Source organism: Lemur catta, chromosome 5 (assembly GCF_020740605.2).
Source record: "Lemur catta isolate mLemCat1 chromosome 5, mLemCat1.pri, whole genome shotgun sequence".
NCBI classification, from domain to species: Eukaryota; Metazoa; Chordata; class Mammalia; order Primates; family Lemuridae; genus Lemur; species Lemur catta.
The window spans coordinates 23156529-23177281 of record NC_059132.1 but is presented as its reverse complement, the minus strand read 5'-3'; the positions used below and the strand labels follow the sequence as shown (position 1 = coordinate 23177281).

General features: G+C 46.2%; 1 protein-coding gene across 1 annotated transcript in view; it reads left to right on the top strand.

Moving 5' to 3' along the window:
- Nucleotides 1–13987, top strand: part of ADRA1B (adrenoceptor alpha 1B) — a 47663-nt gene extending 33676 nt beyond the window's left edge. The window contains exon 2 of the mRNA XM_045552685.1: nucleotides 12907–13987. Within this exon, the coding sequence (XP_045408641.1) occupies nucleotides 12907–13517 (611 nt within the window). The 3' untranslated portion in view covers nucleotides 13518–13987. The remainder of the gene's footprint in view (nucleotides 1–12906) is intronic.
- The last annotated feature ends 6766 nt before the right edge of the window (nucleotides 13988–20753 follow it).

Below are 20753 nucleotides of genomic sequence, written 5' to 3'. Positions count from 1 at the left end.
TGATTTTTCTCTTGTGGAATCATTGCCTCAATATGGTACAAGAAGAGGAGGTTGTCAAGGGCAATGAAGCCCAAGAGGCAAGAGAGGCCAGATTGGAGTTAGTCCTCCCACCCCACTCCAGGAATCCAGAGACTCTAATGGAGTGTTTTGAACTTCCAGGGTTATGACAAAAGGATATAGGAGATAATCTCACCTAGCTTTCAAGGGGTGGAAAGGCTCCCAGCTGGTATCTGAGCCACACATATATAAACAGCACAGGCAATAATACTGAACACATTCAGACCTTTCTTCGTCGAATTTCTCAGAAAACACTCTTGCATGGCTATAGCAAGCCCACCCAACTTGGTGTCCTACAGGATATCTCCTAGTTGAGCAATGAATCGTGCTCCAGGAACTTCCACCTGGAAGGTTTCCCTCAAGCTACGAGAAAGGGCACGAATTTCCGGCTCGTGTTATGACATGTCTGTAGACCTAGACAGAGAAGGAAGACAAAGCCTCACTGTGCTGGGATCTGAGAGCCGCACACATTCAGCAGCAAAAACCAATCATTTCGTTCTGCAATACGCACCATACCAGTCAACGCGTTTGGCTCTCGGGATACAGAAAGGCAAGAGAGGGCTCCAGCGAGAAGAAAAGACGCCCTGGAGACGTGCACCAGCATCATTCACTCAGGGCTGAGAAACCCTGAGGGCTGCAGGCGACAAGGAAGGGCATGAGTCCCAGGTGTGGCCCGTCAGGGAGGAATGTGTCCCAGACTGGACCAGACAAGTGGAGAGGTGACACAGAGCCTGGCATACCAGTCTGAACATCGGAAAAGTTTTGATTCCCACCAGTCAAAAGACAGAACAAAGAGATGAGTCAGAGAGAAGAGCGCAGGGAACCCAGCAAGCAGCTACTGAGAGAGGGGATGAAAGGGACCACACAGAGCCTAATGGCTTGAGCGGCCCAATCTGGGTGTTTTACCGTCTGATTCTCCAGGGCCAGAAATTGTCCCTGTTCTCTCATGGAGCCTTTCATCCCAAGACACCCAGGCCCGACACCCAGTCGGCAGGTTCATGGACCACCTTGGAAGAATGGATCTAGTGTTGTGGGCCTGTTTGTCCTAGGCTCAAAGCAGCTCTGGCAGGAGGTATATTTGTACCTTCTCCCCTAATTTCCATTTTTTCTCTAAAGAGTGAACACAAGGCTTAGAGTCAGAGAAAGAGGAAGCCCTGGTAGCTAATGCAACCCTCTTATTTGTGCATGGAGAAACTGGGGCCCTGAAAGGCCACGACCCAGCCTGATTGTCTGCCAGCTAATATCCCATGGCTGGCTCTTTTTTCTCCATATATATATATATATATACATATGTAGTTGGTTTTTTTTAGCTGCACTCATGTTCAGGACATCTCCCCCTATATTTTCAACGTTTGTCTCTCTCTCTCAATATCACTCTTTTCTCTCTCTCTCTCTCTCTCTCTCTCTCTCTCTCTCTCTCTCTCTCATTAATTACTAAAGGAATATTTGTTCTTTGCAAAAGAATTGTAACTACAAAGTGAAAATCTTTACATAAACATATCTTCCAGAGATAACTACTATGAATAGTTTTGTATATATTCATCCAGATGTTTTTGCTGTAAATATACTGATACACACACACATAAAGTTTTTTATAGAAATCAGATCATACTCAGCATTCTGTCTTGAAATTTGCATCATTGCCAACTTAGCTTACCATTTTAATAGATGTACACTTTTTCATTGTGTGAATGCTATATGGTTTATTTCATAATCCTCTATTGTTGGAAATTTAGGTTATTTCCTATTTGGGGGGAACATGACTGCAGTTCCTTATACTTTCATCTTTGCTCCCTTTCAAGAATACTTCTATAGGATAAATTCCTGAATGTCAAGTACTTAGATCAAAAGCCATACTCATTTTAATCTTATTAGATAATGCCAATTTTCTGCCCAAAATTGATACCCCACCCAGAATGTATGACAATATGTGTCTTCCCACACCCTCATCAAATTAAGCATAAGCATTTTTAAAATATCTTCCAAATCAATAGACCTAAAATATTTTGCTGCTTTTAAATTTGTATTATTTATTTTATAAAAGAATTTTACATTTTTTCACTAATTCATTGGGTGTCTATTGTGCTTATTCTTGTTATTTGTTCATTCATATGATTTGGTTATTTTTCAATTGAGTTGTTTTTCTCTTATTGATTTGAAAGAGAGCTTTGTGTTTTACAGTGTTCCTTTTACTGTCATTTGAATTACAAATATTTCTCTCAATTCTTCTTGTTTTTGAAGTTTACCGTCTTACAGAAATGTCTAGATACAATACATTTCTTTACAGATCCTGAAATTCAGTTGTGCTTAAAAAGGTCTTTCCTATTTCAAAATTATAAAAACATTTGCCTATGTCCTCCTCTAATATTTTAATAACATTTTTATATTTAAAATCTCGGATCTGAGTTTATTTCAGTGTAAGAAATAAAGTAGAGATCCAGCCTTATTTCTTTCTAAATAGCTATCCTGTTGCTCCAATACCATTTATAGAATAATCTATTTTTTCCCCAAAAGCATTGAAATGGCATAAAAGTTCCTGTGGATATTTGGTTCTCTTTCTAAACTACATAATCTCATTGATCTTTCTGCCTTTTCCGGCACTTCCTGCCCTAGTATTTTTTTAATTACTATGATTTTATGACAGGTTTTAATCTCTATAGAGGTGATTTACCCATTCCCCCGCCCCCATCCCCTACCATTCCTCTTTATTTTCAATTGACCTGGAATTTTTCTCATAGTTATTCTTTCAAATTCCATGTTCTTCCGTACATTTGGTTTTGGATCACTTAGCACACTCACTCTCTCTATCTCACACACACACAAAAGACAAAAACAAACAAACAAAAAACTTGTTAGAATTTTAATGAGATTGTTTTGAATTTTCAGATTAATTTGGAGAGAACTGAAATTATCTTGGATAGAGACTTCCTGTACAAAGCAAACCATGCCTCTCCTTTATAGATGTGTTCTTTTCATGACCCTTTATAAAGTTTCACAGCTTCTTTACATCAAGTCCCACCAATGCCCGGTTTCTAAAAGTGTTCTGCAGGGAAATTGCCATTTTCAGTGAGGTCAAAGCATGGAACAAACCCAGCTTCACATGGAAGACAAACCCGTAAGTGCTGCAGAAACCATTCTGTCCCATCTGCTCCCAACTCTGGGCCTCAGCCAGGAGGTTGCTCCCTGACTGGAAGTTGGAAAGGGTTGATCAATTAATCAATTGGTAATCAATGGGCACTGACTGCACACCTAGCCCTGCGCTAGAAGTCCTGTGCTAGCAGTGTAAGACACAGACCCCATCTTTAAGGTGTTGAAACAATGCCTAAAGTGACAAGATAAAATATATGTAAAGACATCATTACAAAAAACTAAGTAAACAATTCTAGCCTCCCCCACCCCAGAAGTGTTCTAAGAGTCTGGAGACAATATTGTGTATTATGGAAACTGCTCTGGAGCCCAACAGATTTGGGTTTGAATCCTAACTCCACCACTTGATAGCTGTGAGTTCTGCACACTCATAGCCCTGATTTCCACATTTATAAATAGAGAATTACAGAGACCACCTGTCCCTCCTGCCTATTGTGAAGAAGAAATTAGGTAAGGTGTGCAGGTCACCTGGATTTTACCTGGTCTTCTTGGCCTGCTAGTTCCTTTCTGCTGCCTTCACATTTCAGAGGAAGGTAGTTATGAGAAGGAGTTTGAACCAACCTGGAAAGGATGGAAAGGAAGAAGGGAGAGGAAATGGCATCTCAGACCAGTGGACAGCCTGAATAAAGGGGAAGGGGCCAGAAAAGTCAATGAGTGTTACAAAGAATTAGTCCACTGCAGCAAAGTTGAGCGGGTCTTAAATTCCAGCCTAAGCAGTTTGAACTTTATCCTACAAACTGTAGGAGTCACTGGAGTATTGGGAGCACACGGGAGCACGGGAGTCAATCCCTTGGTGAGGTGGCTCTCAGCCCAGCCTTTGCTCACCCATGAATCCCAAGATACGCAGGGAAATAATTTTTAAGAATGAAATTGTAATGCAAACTAAGGCAATACTTCTTACCTCGGGATCTTGTTAAAAAGCAGATTCTAAGCTGGACACGGTGGCTCACGCGGTAGTCCCAGCTATTCAGGAGGCTGAGGAGGGAGGACTGCTTGAGCCCAGGAGTTCAAGCACAGCCTGGGCAATATAGTAAGACCCCATTGCTTAAAAAAAAAAAAAAAGCAGCAGATTCTGACTCACTGGATCAGAGATTCGACATTTCTAGCAAGCACCAGGAGCTGCTTACCTATGAACCTCACTTTGAGTAGCCAAGGGTTAAGCTAATTTCAGTTTTATTATTTTTATCACTGTTATTTATGCAACACCTGTTCACTGAGTGCCCATCACATGTCAGGCACTATGGTAGGCCTTGGGCAGGGAGAGAAGAATCAGGCATGAACTCTCTTTTCTAGACATTCATAGTCTAATCAGAAGATATGAGACGTAGACCTAAGCATTTGAGATCCAAGGTCGAAAGTGATAAATGCCACATTTTAGGTTAGGAAAAAGTGCTTTAACAATCCAGTGGAGAGAGAAAGTGTTCCCAGTTAAGGGAGAAATTGCCTAATGTTTAAGGAATTAAATAGATGCACCTATTTCTTATTATTAAACAATGAGGAAGAGCCCAGGCTTCAGAGCTGGGTTTTCATCCGAACCCCACCACTTACTAGGCATATGATCTTGCTAACCTCTTAAGCCTCAGTTTCCTCATCTGTGAAATGAACTATTAATACATAGTAGCAGGGCTGCCACAAGGATTATATTAGAGAATCTTTGTAAACATAGCACCTAATAACTGATTCAGGAACCGGCAAAAAGTGGCTCTGGTGATTAATACTGTTTTCAGCATTTGCTTTAAGACTTAACATGGCTCTGTTGGCCCCAAAGATATTGGATTTGCTGGACAAGTTTATGATCTCATTCCAGGGGTAAGTGGCAAATGAAAATGGAAAAACCTCGAAAGGAATTTCCAAATCCAAGGAAACCTCCTTTTACAAAGCCGCTGCTGAAAGAATTAGTAACTATTTTAAATTTTTCTAGTTTTTATTGGGCCAAGCTCTTTCAGCTGGGGAGACTTGGTTTGGCCGAAGATGTAGCCAAATGCTCCTAATAAGAGCCATGTTGAGAAGGAGTTCCACTCCATTTACAAGCGGATCAAGAATGGTTTCACCACCCACTGGCTCCCCTGAGGCCGTTGGCTTGTTTGACGCTGACTGTGAAATAAATCAAATCAAATTTACAACCCCAGAGTCCCAGAATGTCAGGGCCCAGAGGGCTGTTAGAAACCACCCAGCCCAATGCTGGCATTTTGTGGACCAGATACGTGGGGCTTTAGGTTCCCACACCTCGCTGCAGTCTCCAAAACAACAGATTTCATTTCAAACCTCTCTGTCTCTTCCATTCGGGGACCTTGGTCTGGGGCTGTTCTCCACCTGAGTCCCCATTTCTTCATCTGTAAAACAGGGATAATCCCACCCCGCTCAGGGACCTGCTGTTGGGATTAAATGACATGGGACCTAAGAACGTTGGCTGGCACATGACGAGGACCTAATAAAGACAGCATCTTTTGGCTTGTTTGTTTTTTCGCTTGTAAATAAAATTCACTGGACTTTTTCCCAGTTCCAGAAGTAAATTATGTTTATGGGGAACGTTTTGGAAAACACCGAAAAGCACAGAGAAGGAAAATTCACCCGTAATTCCCCCACTCAAGGATAAGCACTGTGGACGTTCCACTGTGTCTCCTTCCCGTCCTTCCCATACACGAGCATGTACATTCTGTCTTCCCGTGAGCTGTGGTGTTGGTGATTAAGAGCCTCTGGGAGAGGCTGCCTGGATTCAGATTCTAATATTCCATCACCTGCCAGCTCTGTGACCTCTGGCAACTTACCTATCAAACCTGATTTCTGCTCCCCTGCGTGTAATAGTCACGGCCCCCAGGCCCGTGCATGCAGGTTGGCCATGTAGTCACCAAGGACTGTTGTAGGCGACAATATGAATGCTGCCCCCTAGAGCCGTGCACAGCACAGTCGTAAGGGGCTGCCCTGGTCACAGGGACTGTTGAAGAAGTAACTGGCACAACAATGGTTAAGCACTTAGCCCGGTGCCTGGAACAGGGTAGAGCTTGTTTTGAAGAGTGGAGGTTCACAGAGGGCTGAGACCTTCACTGTTCACTGTTTACTGTTCAGATTTGAATGGCACCTTAAGGATGACCTGCTGGGACCATGTCCAGCCAAGAAATACTTCTCCCTGTACAGATTCTGCTCGGCATTAGCCTTTGATCCTTGCACTTCTCAATCCCTCTAAATCGCCCTTGGGCACTCAAAGCCCAAGTGACGCAGGTGGGTTTACAGCAACATCTGTTCCTGGACTTATCCCTCCTCCCCCAAGCTTCACCTTCTATTCCCCCAGCCCCCAGTGGGAAAAAAGGGTAAAAATAATAGAAATGCCTCCCCAAGGTAGTGAGCTTCCAACCCCTCTAAGCCCTTTCAGAAGTTTTGCCTCATTTGATCTGCTTAATGAGTCTAAACAAGAGGCTGCCAGGAGGTATCAGAGTAAAGCCACAGGGCGTCCAGCATGCAGTTTCTCAGGGTCACGTGTGCACCGCAGGTCGAATTCACTATGGATGTAGTGGTGACAGCTAGAGATAGCACAAGAAACTCTGAGTCACATATTCAGTCAGTGAGAAAATATTTATTTAGCACCTACTATGTGCCAGGACCTGGACTCGCTAGTGATCAAGTGGTTCCCTATTCAGATTTTTTTCAGTCCTTTCAGTTGCTCAAAGAGGGATGCCTCTCAGTTTAGGGCCAAAATGCCTCAACACCTTTCAACCCCTGCTAATCTTCCTTTTTGAGAAAGAGAGAGCAGGTCCCAGGCCCACCACAGTCTGGAGAGATCCAGAAGGTACAGATACTATTTTGTTTTCATCTTATTTTTCTCTAGTATGACATTTTATTTATAGCAAATGATGCAAGTTTTTGAATCGCGACAGAAAGCTTCCTTCAAAAGAATGGAGTTGAGATACCAAAAGTGAATGGACTCGAAGAAAAGTGTTAAGTAAATGTCGGTCCAGATGTGTAGCAAGCCCTAGACTTGAGATGGGTCAATGTCTTAACCCTCTGAGGGTTACGGGTCCCTTCAAGACCACGATGACAGCTATGGACCCTCCCCCTGGAAAAATGCATGAATGTTGCACACGATTTTAGCAGGTTCGGAAACCACGTGGAGTCCATCCTTGGGCTTGTGCTGGAAAGAGCAGCAGGGAGAGAGTCCCAATGCCCGGACAGTGCAGTAGATGTCATTCTCTTTGCCACTGTCCTCATCTCCGTAGCAGTGGTACTGGTGGCAGCAGCAGCACTGGCAGGAGAAATAGCAGAATTCAAAGCAGTCTTCATAGCTCTACTTATTGAGAGCTTTCCATATGCCAGGCACTTACCAAGCCTATGCTCATCTCATCCATGCAAAAAAGAACTATCTCCCTCCCCATTTTTCAGGAAACTGAGCCTTTCCAAACTCAAGGAGTTTCTCCAAAGTCACACAACAGAGAATTCCAGGGCTAGGATTTGAACCCAGATCCACCTAACCACAACATCTGAGCAGGTCCTTAACCACTAAACTCCCCTGCCTCAATAAATGTTTGTTGAAGCAAATGAATGGCAACTTGAACAGGTCCTGGCAGCCACTCTGCCATTCGCCAGCTGAGTGACCTTGAGTGAGAAACTCACCCTCGGCGAGCCTCCATTAAGGAAGGAGGTCTCTCGCAGTCCTGGCAAACCATAATTTTGAGAGCCAGGGCAAGGAGCACTGGGATCATTTCAAGAGCAACAGAAGTGGAGCCAGGCTCAGGGACATGCACAGTGAGTTAGTGGCATTGTCAAAGAACCCAGCACAGCCCTGACTCCCAGCACAGAGCCCGGAGCCTTCCAGAACCCCACACTTGCTTGTATTTGCCTCCCTCTCCTGGCAGCTTCATTAGTCCCCACCTACCCTCCTCCAGTGAAAGGTCTGGGTACCCAGGGGAAAAGATCTCTGTCACCCATCCTCTTACACGCCTAACAGTCTCAGCACCTTGTCAATTAACTACAGCTTCCTGGCTCCCACCCGGGCAGGCACAGCAAACAGGGCCCCTAATCCCAGTAGCTACTGTGCTGCTGCGGGAAGAGGGAGGTGGGAAGAGGCCAAAATATTCATGGAATCCATGGCAGCCTGGAGATCCAGTCCCTGACACACACTGCCCCTCTGTGGTGAGAGCCTAGGACAGCAGGGATGGGCAGGGCTTCCGTCTCTGGCTTCATGGAGATTGAATTTTGGACCGAACTCAATCCACTCAATTAAAGAAGGAAAACTGGGGCAGAATGGGAAAGCAATTTATCCAAAATGATACATGGAGTTAGCAAACACAGGTCTCAAATCTGTTTCCTTAAATTAGATTTCTAGCCCAATCAGTGATTTGCAGAAATAATGTAATAATTATTATTTGGTTAATCATAGTTAATGCAGAGTTGATTGGGTGGCAGGCACCTGGTATGCAGAGTGCTCATGAGGACTTCACATGTGTTATCTCGCTTGATCCTCACCACAACCCAGAGAGGTCAATACTGTTATTAGCCCCATTTTACTGATGAGGACCTGAAGCTTAGGGACAGCGTGCAACTCACCCAAGGTCACAAGGCTGCTGATGGGAGAGCCAAGATTTTACCCCTCAGAGTCCCATTCCAACAAAAAAAAAGGGGAGGTCCCTCCTGCGAGAATTCACTGAGGTCATGTTGGGGGGGGCGCCATGTTGGCATCTGCCTGAGGGCAAAATTAAATGGAATGAGAGGGCAAGATCATTGTTCACCTACCAAACAAACGAGGATTAAAAAGACTGACAAGGCCAGGCACGGTGGCTCATGCCTGTAATCCTAGCACTCTGGGAGGCTGAGACGGGAGGATTGTTGGAGGTCAGGAGTTTGAGACCAGCCTGAGCAAGAACGAGACCCCATCACTACTAAAAAAATAGAAAGAAATTAGCTGTACAACTAAAAATATACAGAAAATGTTAGCCGGGCATGGTGGCACATGCCTGTAGTCCCAGCTACTCAGGAGGCTGAGGCAGGAGGATTGCTTGAGCCCAGAAGTTTGAGGTTGCTGTGAGCTAGGCTGACGCCACAGCACTCACTCTAGCCTGGGCAACAAAGCAAAACTCTGTCTCATAAAAAAAAAAAAAAAAAAAGGCTGACAGACCCCAGAGGAGCAGAGATGCAGGGAAAATGTCACACGCCTGCACAGTTGATGGGAGGATAAATTGGTGCAACCAGTTCAGAAGGTAATTCTGCTAACTGTCAGTGCTGAAATGTGGAAATGGCCCAGTGATTCCTCATGTGGGAATTTATTCTACAGAAACACTCAAATGTGCAAAAAGTGAAATGTGTGAGGCTTTTCATCACTGCAGTCCAGAATAGCCAAGAATTGGAAATCACCTACTCGACTATCATTAGAGAGTGTTAAATAAACTACTCTATATCCAGACAGTAGGCTGTAATGCAGCTCTTGAGGGGAGGGGAGAGAAGTGAAATAGCACCATAGACCCTGACATGGGGAAATATACATATTCTAAGCAAAGAAAGCAATTTGGGGAAAGGTCTGTGTAGTATGAACCCATGAAAAAAAAAAGCTAGAAGGATTAAAAACAAAATTGTTACCTCTTGGTCCCTTCTTCTGGAATGGAGAAAGAATTTTCACTCTATACTTAATAGACTTTGTGTAATACATAATTTTTAAAATTTAGCATGTGTCACTTTTGCAATAAAAATATAAAAATCTGGAAGGGAAAAAGAAAAGAAATGAAGGTATGGTTCCTGCCCAGAAGGAATTTATAGTGAACAAGGACTCAGCCAGCCCTGGGATGGCTTAATATTAACAAGCAAACAATAAAATAACAAAATAAGATGTAGCTGTATGGCTGGGCACGGTGGCTCACGCCTATAATCCTAGTACTCTTGGGAGGCTGAAGCGGGAGGATTGCTTGAGGTCAGGAGTTCAAGACCAGCCTGAGCAAGAGCAAGACCCTGTCTCTACTAAAAATAGAAAAAATTAGCCGGGCATGGTGGCACGTGCCTGTAGTCCCAGCTGCTTGGGAGGCTGAGGCAGGAGGATTGCTTGAACCCAGGAGCTGGAGGTTGCTGTGAGCTAGGCTGATGCCACAGCACTCTAGCCCGGGCAACAGAGCGAGACTGTGTCTCAAAATAAATAAATAAATAAAATAAAATAAAATATCCCCGTGGACAGAGACAACTTGCCCCATCATGGGATGCTAGGTGTTCACACACCATAGTTGCATTTCAGCTGACTTTTGTACTGTGTCTTATCTCCAACGGTGGGACATTAACCTAACGGTGTGGCCCTTGTCACAAATCAGACCACGAGATGGCGCCCTCACCTGACTTACTTAGAGCAAATCTAGAATGTAGCCCTCAGTTTTTCCCCTAAATTGAGAAAAGCGGTCAATACTTCAGTTAGCACTTACACCCAGGCATGGACAACTCTCTTCCTAAGTTTAAACCCTTGGCTGGCTTGCTCCTATACCAGGAGCCCAGCCATCTCTCTCGTCCCAGCTGTCACCAATGGGTTACTAAGCAGAGAAATAGGAGCTGGGCTCCCTGTACCTACAGGCCAAATCTCACATAATCAAGGTGAAGTGCTACAGAAAGGAACCGCAAGGGCAGTCCAAAATCAAACATAGGGTTTTTTGTGGCATCTGTGTCACCACCTGGGGGATTTTCAGCTACTCTCTGGGTCTCGGCGTCTCCATCTGCAAAATGGTTGGACTTTGAATTGCTAAGATCCCTCTCATTCAGCTATTCTAGGAGTGCTGGCTCTCCATTCAACAAATGGATCAAAGATGATCCCACAGTCCAGGCCCTTGGGAAGCTCAGTCTAACAGAAGAGATACAGCAGGAATATGAAAGTCAATACATCCCAGGTCAGGGTTAGGGGCATGGTTTAAAGATCCAAAATGTTCTGAAAAGTATAATCTCATTTTTAAAAAAATATTTAAATATGTATATAAATATTTAACAGAATACATAGGAAAAATCTGAAAGAATATGAAATCTGAAAATAATGTGATATTTTGGCATTGCAGGATTATGTGTGCTTTTTAAACATTTTTTCTTTTCTTTTTGCTTTTTTATATTCTCTCATTTTTCCAGAGTATTATTAATAGCATCCTTTTTTTAAAACAAAACATATTTTGTATTCAAATAGAATTTAGTTTAAATCCCAGCTGTATTACAAATATGCTAGTGACCTGGGGCAAGTTACTTAACTTCTGCAAGTTTCACTTGCCTTGTATTTAAAATGGAAATCATTTTTAATTTAATATTGCCATAAAATGTTTTCGGATCTCAAATTCAGAGGGGTGAGTTAATCATGTTTTTTGATTCCTAACATCTCTCATCATCAGTCTATGCCAGGCCTCACTCATTTTATTGATTTATTTCCTTTCATTCCCATTTCCCTCTGCCTCCACCCCCCCGCAAACATTCTATGTTTAATACGTTTTTTTTTTAATTTGAAAGGTTTTTGCAAACTGCATGCAGCTCTTTGCTAAGTTACTTAAACGGTCTTATGTCGTAAATCTCATTCTCTTTCCTACTTTTTTTCACAAAGAATGATGTATTTAAGATCCTTCCATATTGCTGCTATGTGGACAAGTCATCCTGGACCTCTGAGTGCTGCATAATCTCCAAGTATGCACTTTTCCCAGGGGGAGACACCCAGGTTTTCTCCCACTCCCTGTCACCACACACGAAACTGCCATAGGCACCCTCATACATGTCCCCTTATGGATCTGTGTGAAAATTCTTTGAGACCTGTGCCCTGGAGCAGAATGGCTGGGTCACAAGGTATGTTTATACATAATTAGGCCAAGTGGTGCCACAGTTTTCTCCAGAAGACTCACCAGCCACGCGGAAGGTGCCCCCATCCCCCACACTTGAAATTACCCAGTTTCCTAATTTTTGCCACCCTATCAGATATGTTCTATCTCTTTGTGGTTTCTATTTTCACTTATTTGACTGCCTAATATTTTGAGCGTCTTGTCATGTGTTCATTAGCCCTTGGGTTTTCTATTTTGCAAACCGTTCATTTTCTTTGCCTGGGTTTCTACCGGGAAAGCTTTTTCTTATTTATTTGCAGGAGAGCCTTACATATTCTAAGTGTCAGTCCCTTGACTGTTTTAGACATTGTAAATATCATCTCCCATTTTTGCTTCACGGTTTATCCTTTTGAAGTGTGAAGTTGTTTTTCTCCACCCCTAGATCAAAAAGAAATTGTCCTTTATATTGTCTTTTTTTACCTTTAAAGTTTTGCCTTTCACGTTTAGGTCTTTAATATATCTCCTATTAGCCACGGAAATAAATCAGCGACTACTGCATGGCGTTCTGTGAAGGATAAACTACTATAGGTAAAACACCCAGCCCAGTACCTGGTCCCAAAGAGCTGTGCAATTATGGGTAATTTTTATTGTCACATGGGTTGAATGTGGCAAGTGCTGCCCAAGGAAATCTATAGATATAGGAGTTTAGATGCTGCTTGGATAGATCAGGAAAGGGTTCACGGACAAAGAGGAAGTTATTGAGGTTAGCCCACAAAATGACTGTAGGATTCATTCATTTTTGAAGCAGAAAGGCGACGATCCAGCCTGGGGAAAGGCTGGCAGGAGGCATGCCGGGGGATGGCAAGGTTTAGGAGGGGCGCACCGAGGACAGAGCCTGACTACTCACAAACCGCTGTCTGTCTTTCTGCCCGTGCCCCCCCCCGCCCCCTCCCTCCTGCAGGCTCCCTGTTCTCCACCCTGAAGCCCCCCGACGCCGTGTTCAAGGTGGTGTTCTGGCTGGGCTACTTCAACAGCTGCCTCAACCCCATCATCTACCCGTGCTCCAGCAAGGAGTTCAAGCGCGCCTTCGTGCGCATCCTCGGCTGCCAGTGCCGCGGCCGCCGCCGCCGCCGTCGCCGTCGCCGCCTGGGCGGCCGCGCCTACACCTACCGGCCGTGGACGCGCGGCGGCTCGCTGGAGCGCTCGCAGTCGCGCAAGGACTCGCTGGATGACAGCGGCAGCTGCCTGAGCGGCAGCCAGCGGACCCTGCCCTCGGCCTCGCCGAGCCCGGGCTACCTGGGCCGGGGCGCGCCGCCGCCGCCCGTCGAGCTGTGCGCCTTCCCGGAGTGGAAAGCGCCCGGCGCGCTCCTGAGCCTGCCCGCGCCCGAGCACCCCGGCCGCCGCGGCCGCCACGGCTCGGGCCCGCTCTTCACCTTCCAGCTGCTGGCCGAGCCCGAGAGCCCCGGGACCGACGGGGGCTCCGGCAACGGGGGCCGCGAGGCTGCGGCCGACGTGGCCAACGGGCAGCCGGGCTTCAAAAGCAACATGCCCCTGGCGCCCGGGCAGCTTTAGGGCCCCTGCGCACAGCTTCCTCCCCCGGGGGAGGAAACCACCGTGGGGGGAGGGCGGGGAGTGTCCCCGCGCCCCCGGGGGACGGGGGGAGGGGCGGCTGCTTTTCTGGCAGGGGCATGGGTGCCAGGTAGAGCGCGGAGAGCCGGGCCGAGCATGCTGAGAGCCTGGGGGACCCGCCGCCGCCGCCGCCGCCGGGACTCACCTCCCTCCCTCTCCCCCTCTGTATATACATAAACGAGTCCCTCTCTACATGTATTTAACCGTGGGTCCACGTGCGTGTGTCCGTGCGGTGTGCGTGTGGCCTGCGTGGGCCCCCGCGCGGGGCGAGCGAGTGTGCGCCCAGGAGGCAGCCGCGGGCGCTGTTTGTCTCGTGACTTCGTACCTCTCCAGCCCCTCCTTGTACTTCACCGAATGGTGGCACTTCGGTGGGGTTGCAAACAAAGTCAGACATTAAAGGTCATTTCTCCTGTGCGGCTTTGAGTAGTTTGTGAACTTGGCGGTAGGCAGAGCCTGGGCTGGAGGGGGAGGGGGCGGAGGGGGCAGGGGGTTGTCCCCTCTTTCTCAGATTTGACCCCGTCCTAGGTCTTAGGCTCCTTCTTCCCTCGGGTTCCCTCCACACCACCCCAAGGCCTGCTCTCACGAGGAATCTGCAGCCGCGGCCCTCCCTCCGGTCCTGCGGGCAATAGTTGTGCAGGAAGCCCCTGGGCTCACTTATGCCTTTGCCATTACTGACCTCCAGGGGTAAACAAGTCCGGCCCTGTGACTGAAAGTGGCCCCCTGGACTTGCTTCATAAATCCTGTTTACCTGCTTTTCACACTTAGCAGCATCTAAATCTTCCTGCTGTTTCTTCCTGCTGTGACTGACACCGGGCACTGTCTGGCCTGGCCCTGATCCCTAGAACCCGGATGCTAGCTGGGGCTCCCTGGCCAGTGCCCTAGGTGGGCCTGTCCCCTGAGAAGGGATGGAACCCAGGCAGAGAGATGGGAGGATTCCCTTCCCCTCCCCTCTGCCTACCCAGGCCTAACACTCCATTGTTTGCCTGAGCCCACAGAACCTGAAAAGAAATCCAGACTGCAGAAGTTTCTGGATAAGGCATGGATCCTGTGGCCCTGAAACACAAGGGCACAAAAACTTACTCAAGCTCTGCTAATTTGTGAGCCTGCCTGGGAAAGTCTCACAGAGAGGGGGAGCATTCTTTGGCGAAGATAACTCAGGTTCTAGTCTCAGCCCTGCTACTGATTTACTGTGTAGCCAGGAGAAAGTCACATCTCTCTGATCTTGGTTTCCCATCTGTGTAATAATGGGGTTGATTCTAAGGTCTTTTCTGCCTCCAAGATCCCCCAGTGTGAGAAGAGAATAAAGGACAAGGAACAAAATATGAAACATTTTTCTTCAGAGATTTGGAAAAGCATGGGAGGAATTCCCCTCCCCCATCCCATCCCTTTCTCTTCCTACTTTGCTTTTCTAAGTTGAGCTTCATATTTTCAAATGGCTAAGAGCCTGTTCCAATAATATTAGCACATCAGTCATTCATTCTGTAGGTGATTGAAATAGAGCCAGAAATTCAGGTAGTTTAAAAGTGGGGGAGGGGTAGCAGGTATGGCTGGATCCAGGGGCTTAAACAAGATTGTCAGGTTATTCGCAGTATCTTACTCTTTCATCTAGCTACCATGTTTTAACTCTGCTTATCTTTGCATGTTTCCCTTGTTTCCTTACTGAAAATAGCTTCCTCACACCATTCTTAAAACTTGATACCCCCCCAAAAAGGAGAAACAACAGCAGTTCTGCCCAAAAAACGAAAAATACATTTTTTAAAAGTCCTGGGAAGCCAGAGATTCTGTATTTCAGACCCCTTTAAGACTTTGATGAAAGGTATAGACACTCTTTCCAGAAAAACACACATGCAAAAAAAAATTTACAAACTTTTCATGCAATTTTAGGTACTTCATCCCTGTTTAATATCTCATGAATTAAGTATGGTACCCAAGATTCACAGGTTGTGTGAGCTGAACTGGATCTTAGTAATTATATGAGCTGACTCCCTCATTTTTTCGGGGGGATACTGAGATAGATAACTTTACCAAGTCACACCAAAGTTAGCACTAGAATGCAAGTCTTCTGCCTCCTTGTCCAGTACCTTTTACATTCCCCTGTGCCACCATCCTGGAGTTGACTACATCCATTCTTGCTCCTAGAGAGAAAAGGGGGTCCTAGAAAAAGAAAAGTGTCAACCCCATTCCCAGGAGGAAAGGAATAGTTTGGGGAAGTTTCAAAAACATTTTGTTAGCAACACAACTCTTTCAAACAAACCACACACAGAATCCTGATATAAGAGCAGCCCAGAGTGAAGGGGGGTAAGTATGACAGAGACTGGCTTTCTTGGCCTCCTCCTCAGCCCCTTGTGCTGGCCTGCCCCAATCACCCTGGGGTCCCACTGATCCAGTGCGAGTGAATGGGATTTGGAGTCAGTAGAGGCTGGGTTCAAGTCTTGGTTCTGCATGACCTTGGGCAGTTCATCTTGCCTCTTCTGATCTAGCAAATGGACGTGATCATCACAGCCCACCAGGAAGCACAAAGGACTCAGTGAGATCATTGTGGTATAAACACTGAAATGTAATCACTGGGCAGAGGCAAGTTATAATTGGGACCTTGGATATCTGAAGCCACCAGCACCAAAGGCATTTCCCGAGCTGCTCATTTCTGATGATCTCATTCATTACTGGTGTTTGGAGATCACCCAGGCAGTGCAGAGAGGCAGTGGCTGCCTCCTGCCTCTTTCCAGAAGGAAGGCTGGCCAAGCAGTGGCTCACGTCCCCCAGACAGTGCTGAGTTACAGATCTGTCGCTAGCCAGAGTCTGCAGAATATGCTAGCCTCTCCAAGTTGCCTCACTGTGGCCAGGCCCAGGGAGGGTCCAGAGTTCATCAAGAGCCCCTGGGGCAGAACGGGCCTCTCTGCTCTGACCTCCCAAGTGGCAGCAAAACTTCCCTACTTTCTCCTCCAGCCACCCAAGCCCTGCTGGGTCATTTGTCACAACTGAGGCACACACAGAGATAAATCTGCCAACCCAAGTAAAGAGCCAAGTGGCTTTGCAAGCAGACTAATAGTTAATCCTCCAGACATGGGCTCAAATCCCACCTGTGCCAGTTAGCAGCTGTGTGTCCTTGAGCAACTTACATCACTGTTCTAAGCCTCAGTTTCCTTAACTATAAAATAGGGATAATAATAGCACCTACTTCATAGGAACATTGGGAGAATCAAATGAGATCATGAGGCTAAAACAGCACCATGCCAGGCACTTGCTAAGCATCCCATAAACAGTAGCTATTAACAGATGTATTAATTATTGAGTTCTTTACTTAGATATATGAAATTTGGAAAATCTGAATATAGAGACAAAAAGCCCATTTTGTTCATCAGATTCCAGTTTTTCAAGACTCCATGTCCACCTTGAAGAAGAAAGACAAATTTATCACAGAGTAAAAGAATTCTGCATCCTACAGCACGAAGAAATGGGTTACTCAAAGAGGTAATCAGCCCAAACTAAAATAAAATTGAATAAAAGTTATAGAACATTACAGGTGACAAAACCAGAATGGCTAAGAAGGGAAACCTAGATGTCTTAGGAATAGTATATATATCTTGAGACCGAGGAGCTGGAGGAAGGGACATGGGACAGTGGCTCTGGGTTCTGTGTTTGGGTTTCTGTGTTTTCTGCGGTTGCCTGGGGCTCCGATCCGCCTTCCCGGGTGGGGCGCAGCGCGCGCCCGGGTGCGCGGGTCTGGCCTGCGAGCTCAGCTCAGGGCGCCGCGGCGTCCCCAGCAGCGCGCACCAAGGAAGGCGGGGCCGCTCCTCGCCGCATGCAACCGGGCATCCTCCCTCCGTGCGCGCGGAGACTGGGAAACAGTTCTTTAGACACTGCAGTGAGCGACACCGCTCCACGCCCCCGCTGCCCTGAGCAGGTGCTCGGAGAGGGCCAAGCTCCGCGGGAGGCGGACGGGAGCGCCACCTGCTGTCCAACGCGCCTAAGCGACAGGAGTGTAAAGAAAGAAATTTGGTTTGCAATTCAGCATGTGCTGCTCTGCGGTGCTGGTGTTTCAGCCACAGCCAGACATTCTAGAATTCTAGGCTAGGGATGCTTGATATGGGGTCCGTGTGTTGGCTTCAAGGAATCTGGGAACCCTCTAAAATGTTACGCAGAATTGTAATATTTTTCTGGAAAAGGGGTGCAGAGTTTTCATGAGTCTAATAAATATGGTATATGGACCATGTGCAAGCCATTGGTGGTAAGTGGTGACCAAGCAGATATGTCACTTCTCCTCATGGACTGTACAGTCTATAGTAGGCTGAAGAATGGCCCCCCAAATATGTCCACATCCTAATCCCTGGAACCTGTGAATGTTACCTTATATGGCAAAAGGGACTTTGCAGATTTGATCAAGTTAAAGATCTTGGCTGGGCACAGTGGCTCAAGCCTGTAATCCTAGCACTTTGGAAGGTGGAGGCAGGAGGATCGCTTGAGGTCAAGAGTTCAAGACCAGTGTGAGCAAGAGCGAGACCCGTCTCTACAAAGCATAGAAAAAGTAGAAGGTGTGGCTTGCGCCTGCAGTCCCAGCTAACAGGGAGGCTGAGGCAGGAGGATGGCTTGAGCCCAGGAGTTGGAGGTTGCAGTGAGCTATGATGATGCCACTGCACTCTAGCTGGGGTGAGAGAGTGAGACCCTGCCTCAAAAAAAAAAAAAAAAAAAAAAAGAGAGACAAAACAGGTAACAACAGTATTAAATCACAAAATAAGGTTACTCTCTTTTCAGTCTCTTTTTATTCTCTCTGATTACATTAAGTTAAATATCTCCCTTTGGCACTAATGCAAAGCTGGTTCACTGTGCATGGGTTACTTGCCTAAGTCTGATGGGACAGAATACTCACACACACAACACGTTCAATTAAGTGGGCTTATTACCTACAGATAGGCACCAAAAACAACAGAAACTTAGTATTCACAGTGAGCCAGTCCCTCAAGGCTTAGGAAAGCTGCCTGGGGAAGATTAAGTCTCATCTGCACATGCTCCACTTGCACCACAGCTAAGGGACCCCAGAAAGCAGCTCACCCTGAGTTTTATACCCTGGGGCCACCTTGACACACTGGGCTAAAGCACTGAAGGACATCCTGTTTCTAGGAGGGACTAGAACAGAGCCCAGGCTATTCCGGCCAGTTCCTCCTTGTCTTGGGTTGATGCTTTCCCAGCACATTCTACAGTTATTTTTGCAAACTGTGAGCAAGAAAGGGTGGAGCACTGGATCAGTCCAAGGCCACCCAGAGATCTGTCCTGCAGCTGGTCGATACCTAACATCCCTCTAATACTTGCTGATCTCTCTTTTTATTTTCTTTCTTTAAGCAAAGAGATACCAGACCTCAAGCTCAGAAATTTAGGCAGGCAACCTCAGAGCTCAAATTTAATAACGCTGTTTTGTTTTCATTTTTATTTATTTCTGTTGAAAACATCTCTTTAGAGCAGGTGACACTGGTATTTCAACTGCACAGATGACATAAAATTTTTCTCTTAAAATAAATTTTATTGAGTGAAAAAGTGATGAAATGACTTTAACATTTACACAAATAATAGAGGACTGCAGAAATGGCCAGGATCATGACTTGGATATGATAATTACTGAAGTACGGGAAACAATACACTGTTCAATTACTGACGTTACTTCTTAGGAACTGGGAGCAAGACCTGTAGCTCATCAACTCTTTAGAAATTATAGGCTGTGAACAAAGTTTTGGCCAAGACTCAGATTGTACCAGCCCCACCCTCCCCACTGTGTCACTGTAATGGAGTGACAGGAGTGGGCCAGGGAGGCCTGCAGTTTGGAAATGAAAGCTGAGGAGACAGGAGCTGGCTTCAGGTCCAAGACCTTTCGGGCTGGCCCTGAGACTAGCTGAGGACTCTGATGTGACTCCATCCCAGAAGCCCTCAGCAGGAGAAGGGATGGACAGAGAAGAGAATGCCCAGTGAATCCCACTGCCTCCCATATCCCACCTCCTCCCCCAGTGGTGACTGAATCTTCTAGAAGTAGGCCTTCACAAGTTGTGCTCACACTGCTGGCCATTGCTACCCTCTCAAGAGGATGCTACTGACAGTCAGTTCCTGTGAGGATTAAGTGTGGTCGAGACGACTTTCAGAGCATCCTCCTTGAGCCCTCCAATTCTGTCTCATCGTTCATCCTATCCCCGGAGTCCCTCAAAAAGTGATGACTGAGAAACCCAATATGAATGCCATTTCTAAATCTAAGATCTAAAGATCTAAGGGGCTGATCATTATAAAGAATAACAAAAGCAACTCACTGTGTTTTTTTTTTTTCTTGAGACAGAGTCTCACTCTGTTGCCCAGGCTAGAGTGCCATGGCATCAGTGTAGCTCACAGCAACCTCAAACTTCTGGGCTCAAGCGATCCTTCTGCCTCAGCCTCCCGAGTAGCTGGGACTACAGGCATGCGCCATCATGCCCAGCTAATTTTTTCTATATATGTTTTTAGTTGTCCATATAATTTCTTTCTATTTTTTAGTAGAGACGAGGTCTTGCTCTTGCTCAGGCTGGTCTCGAACTCCTGAGCTCAAACGATCCACCAGCCTCAGCCTCCCAGAGTGCTAGGATTACAGGCGTGAGCCACCGCGCCTGGCCAACTCACTGTGTTTTAGCCCTTAGAAAATTCTCCCTAGATTAGAAAATAAAAATTTAGGAGAGTTCCTAAAATCCCCTAAAGTAAAGACTCGAGAGCCCTGAAAATTTTAGTGTAGACAGCCGGATTAAGTAGCAAACCAGAGCTACCTGGGGTGACCACAGGGGGAGGAGAGAAGAGGGGGGATCTATAAGAAATGCTGAAACATTACTGGGATAAATTGGTGGGAAAGTCCACTGGTCTCATTCCTGTTAATATTGCTTCTGGGAAGTGGTATGGGAGCTCCAAGTTAGTCCTATTCTAATGTTTGAATTTTTTAAATTGTGTTATTTTATAAAGATGATGATTATAAAAGGATATTAATTAGAAGGGATGCCAAATTTTAGCCCATCCAGTATACTTTTGGGGACTCAACCAGCCCTTGGTACAGAGAGCCTTGTTTCTGCCTCACTTCAAGGCTTTGGGTCTAAGGAGGCCCACACTGGCAGGCATTAGCATCCTAAGTGGCCCCCGAACCATCAGTGCTAAGGAAAGCAATGTCAAAGGCAAGAAAAGAAC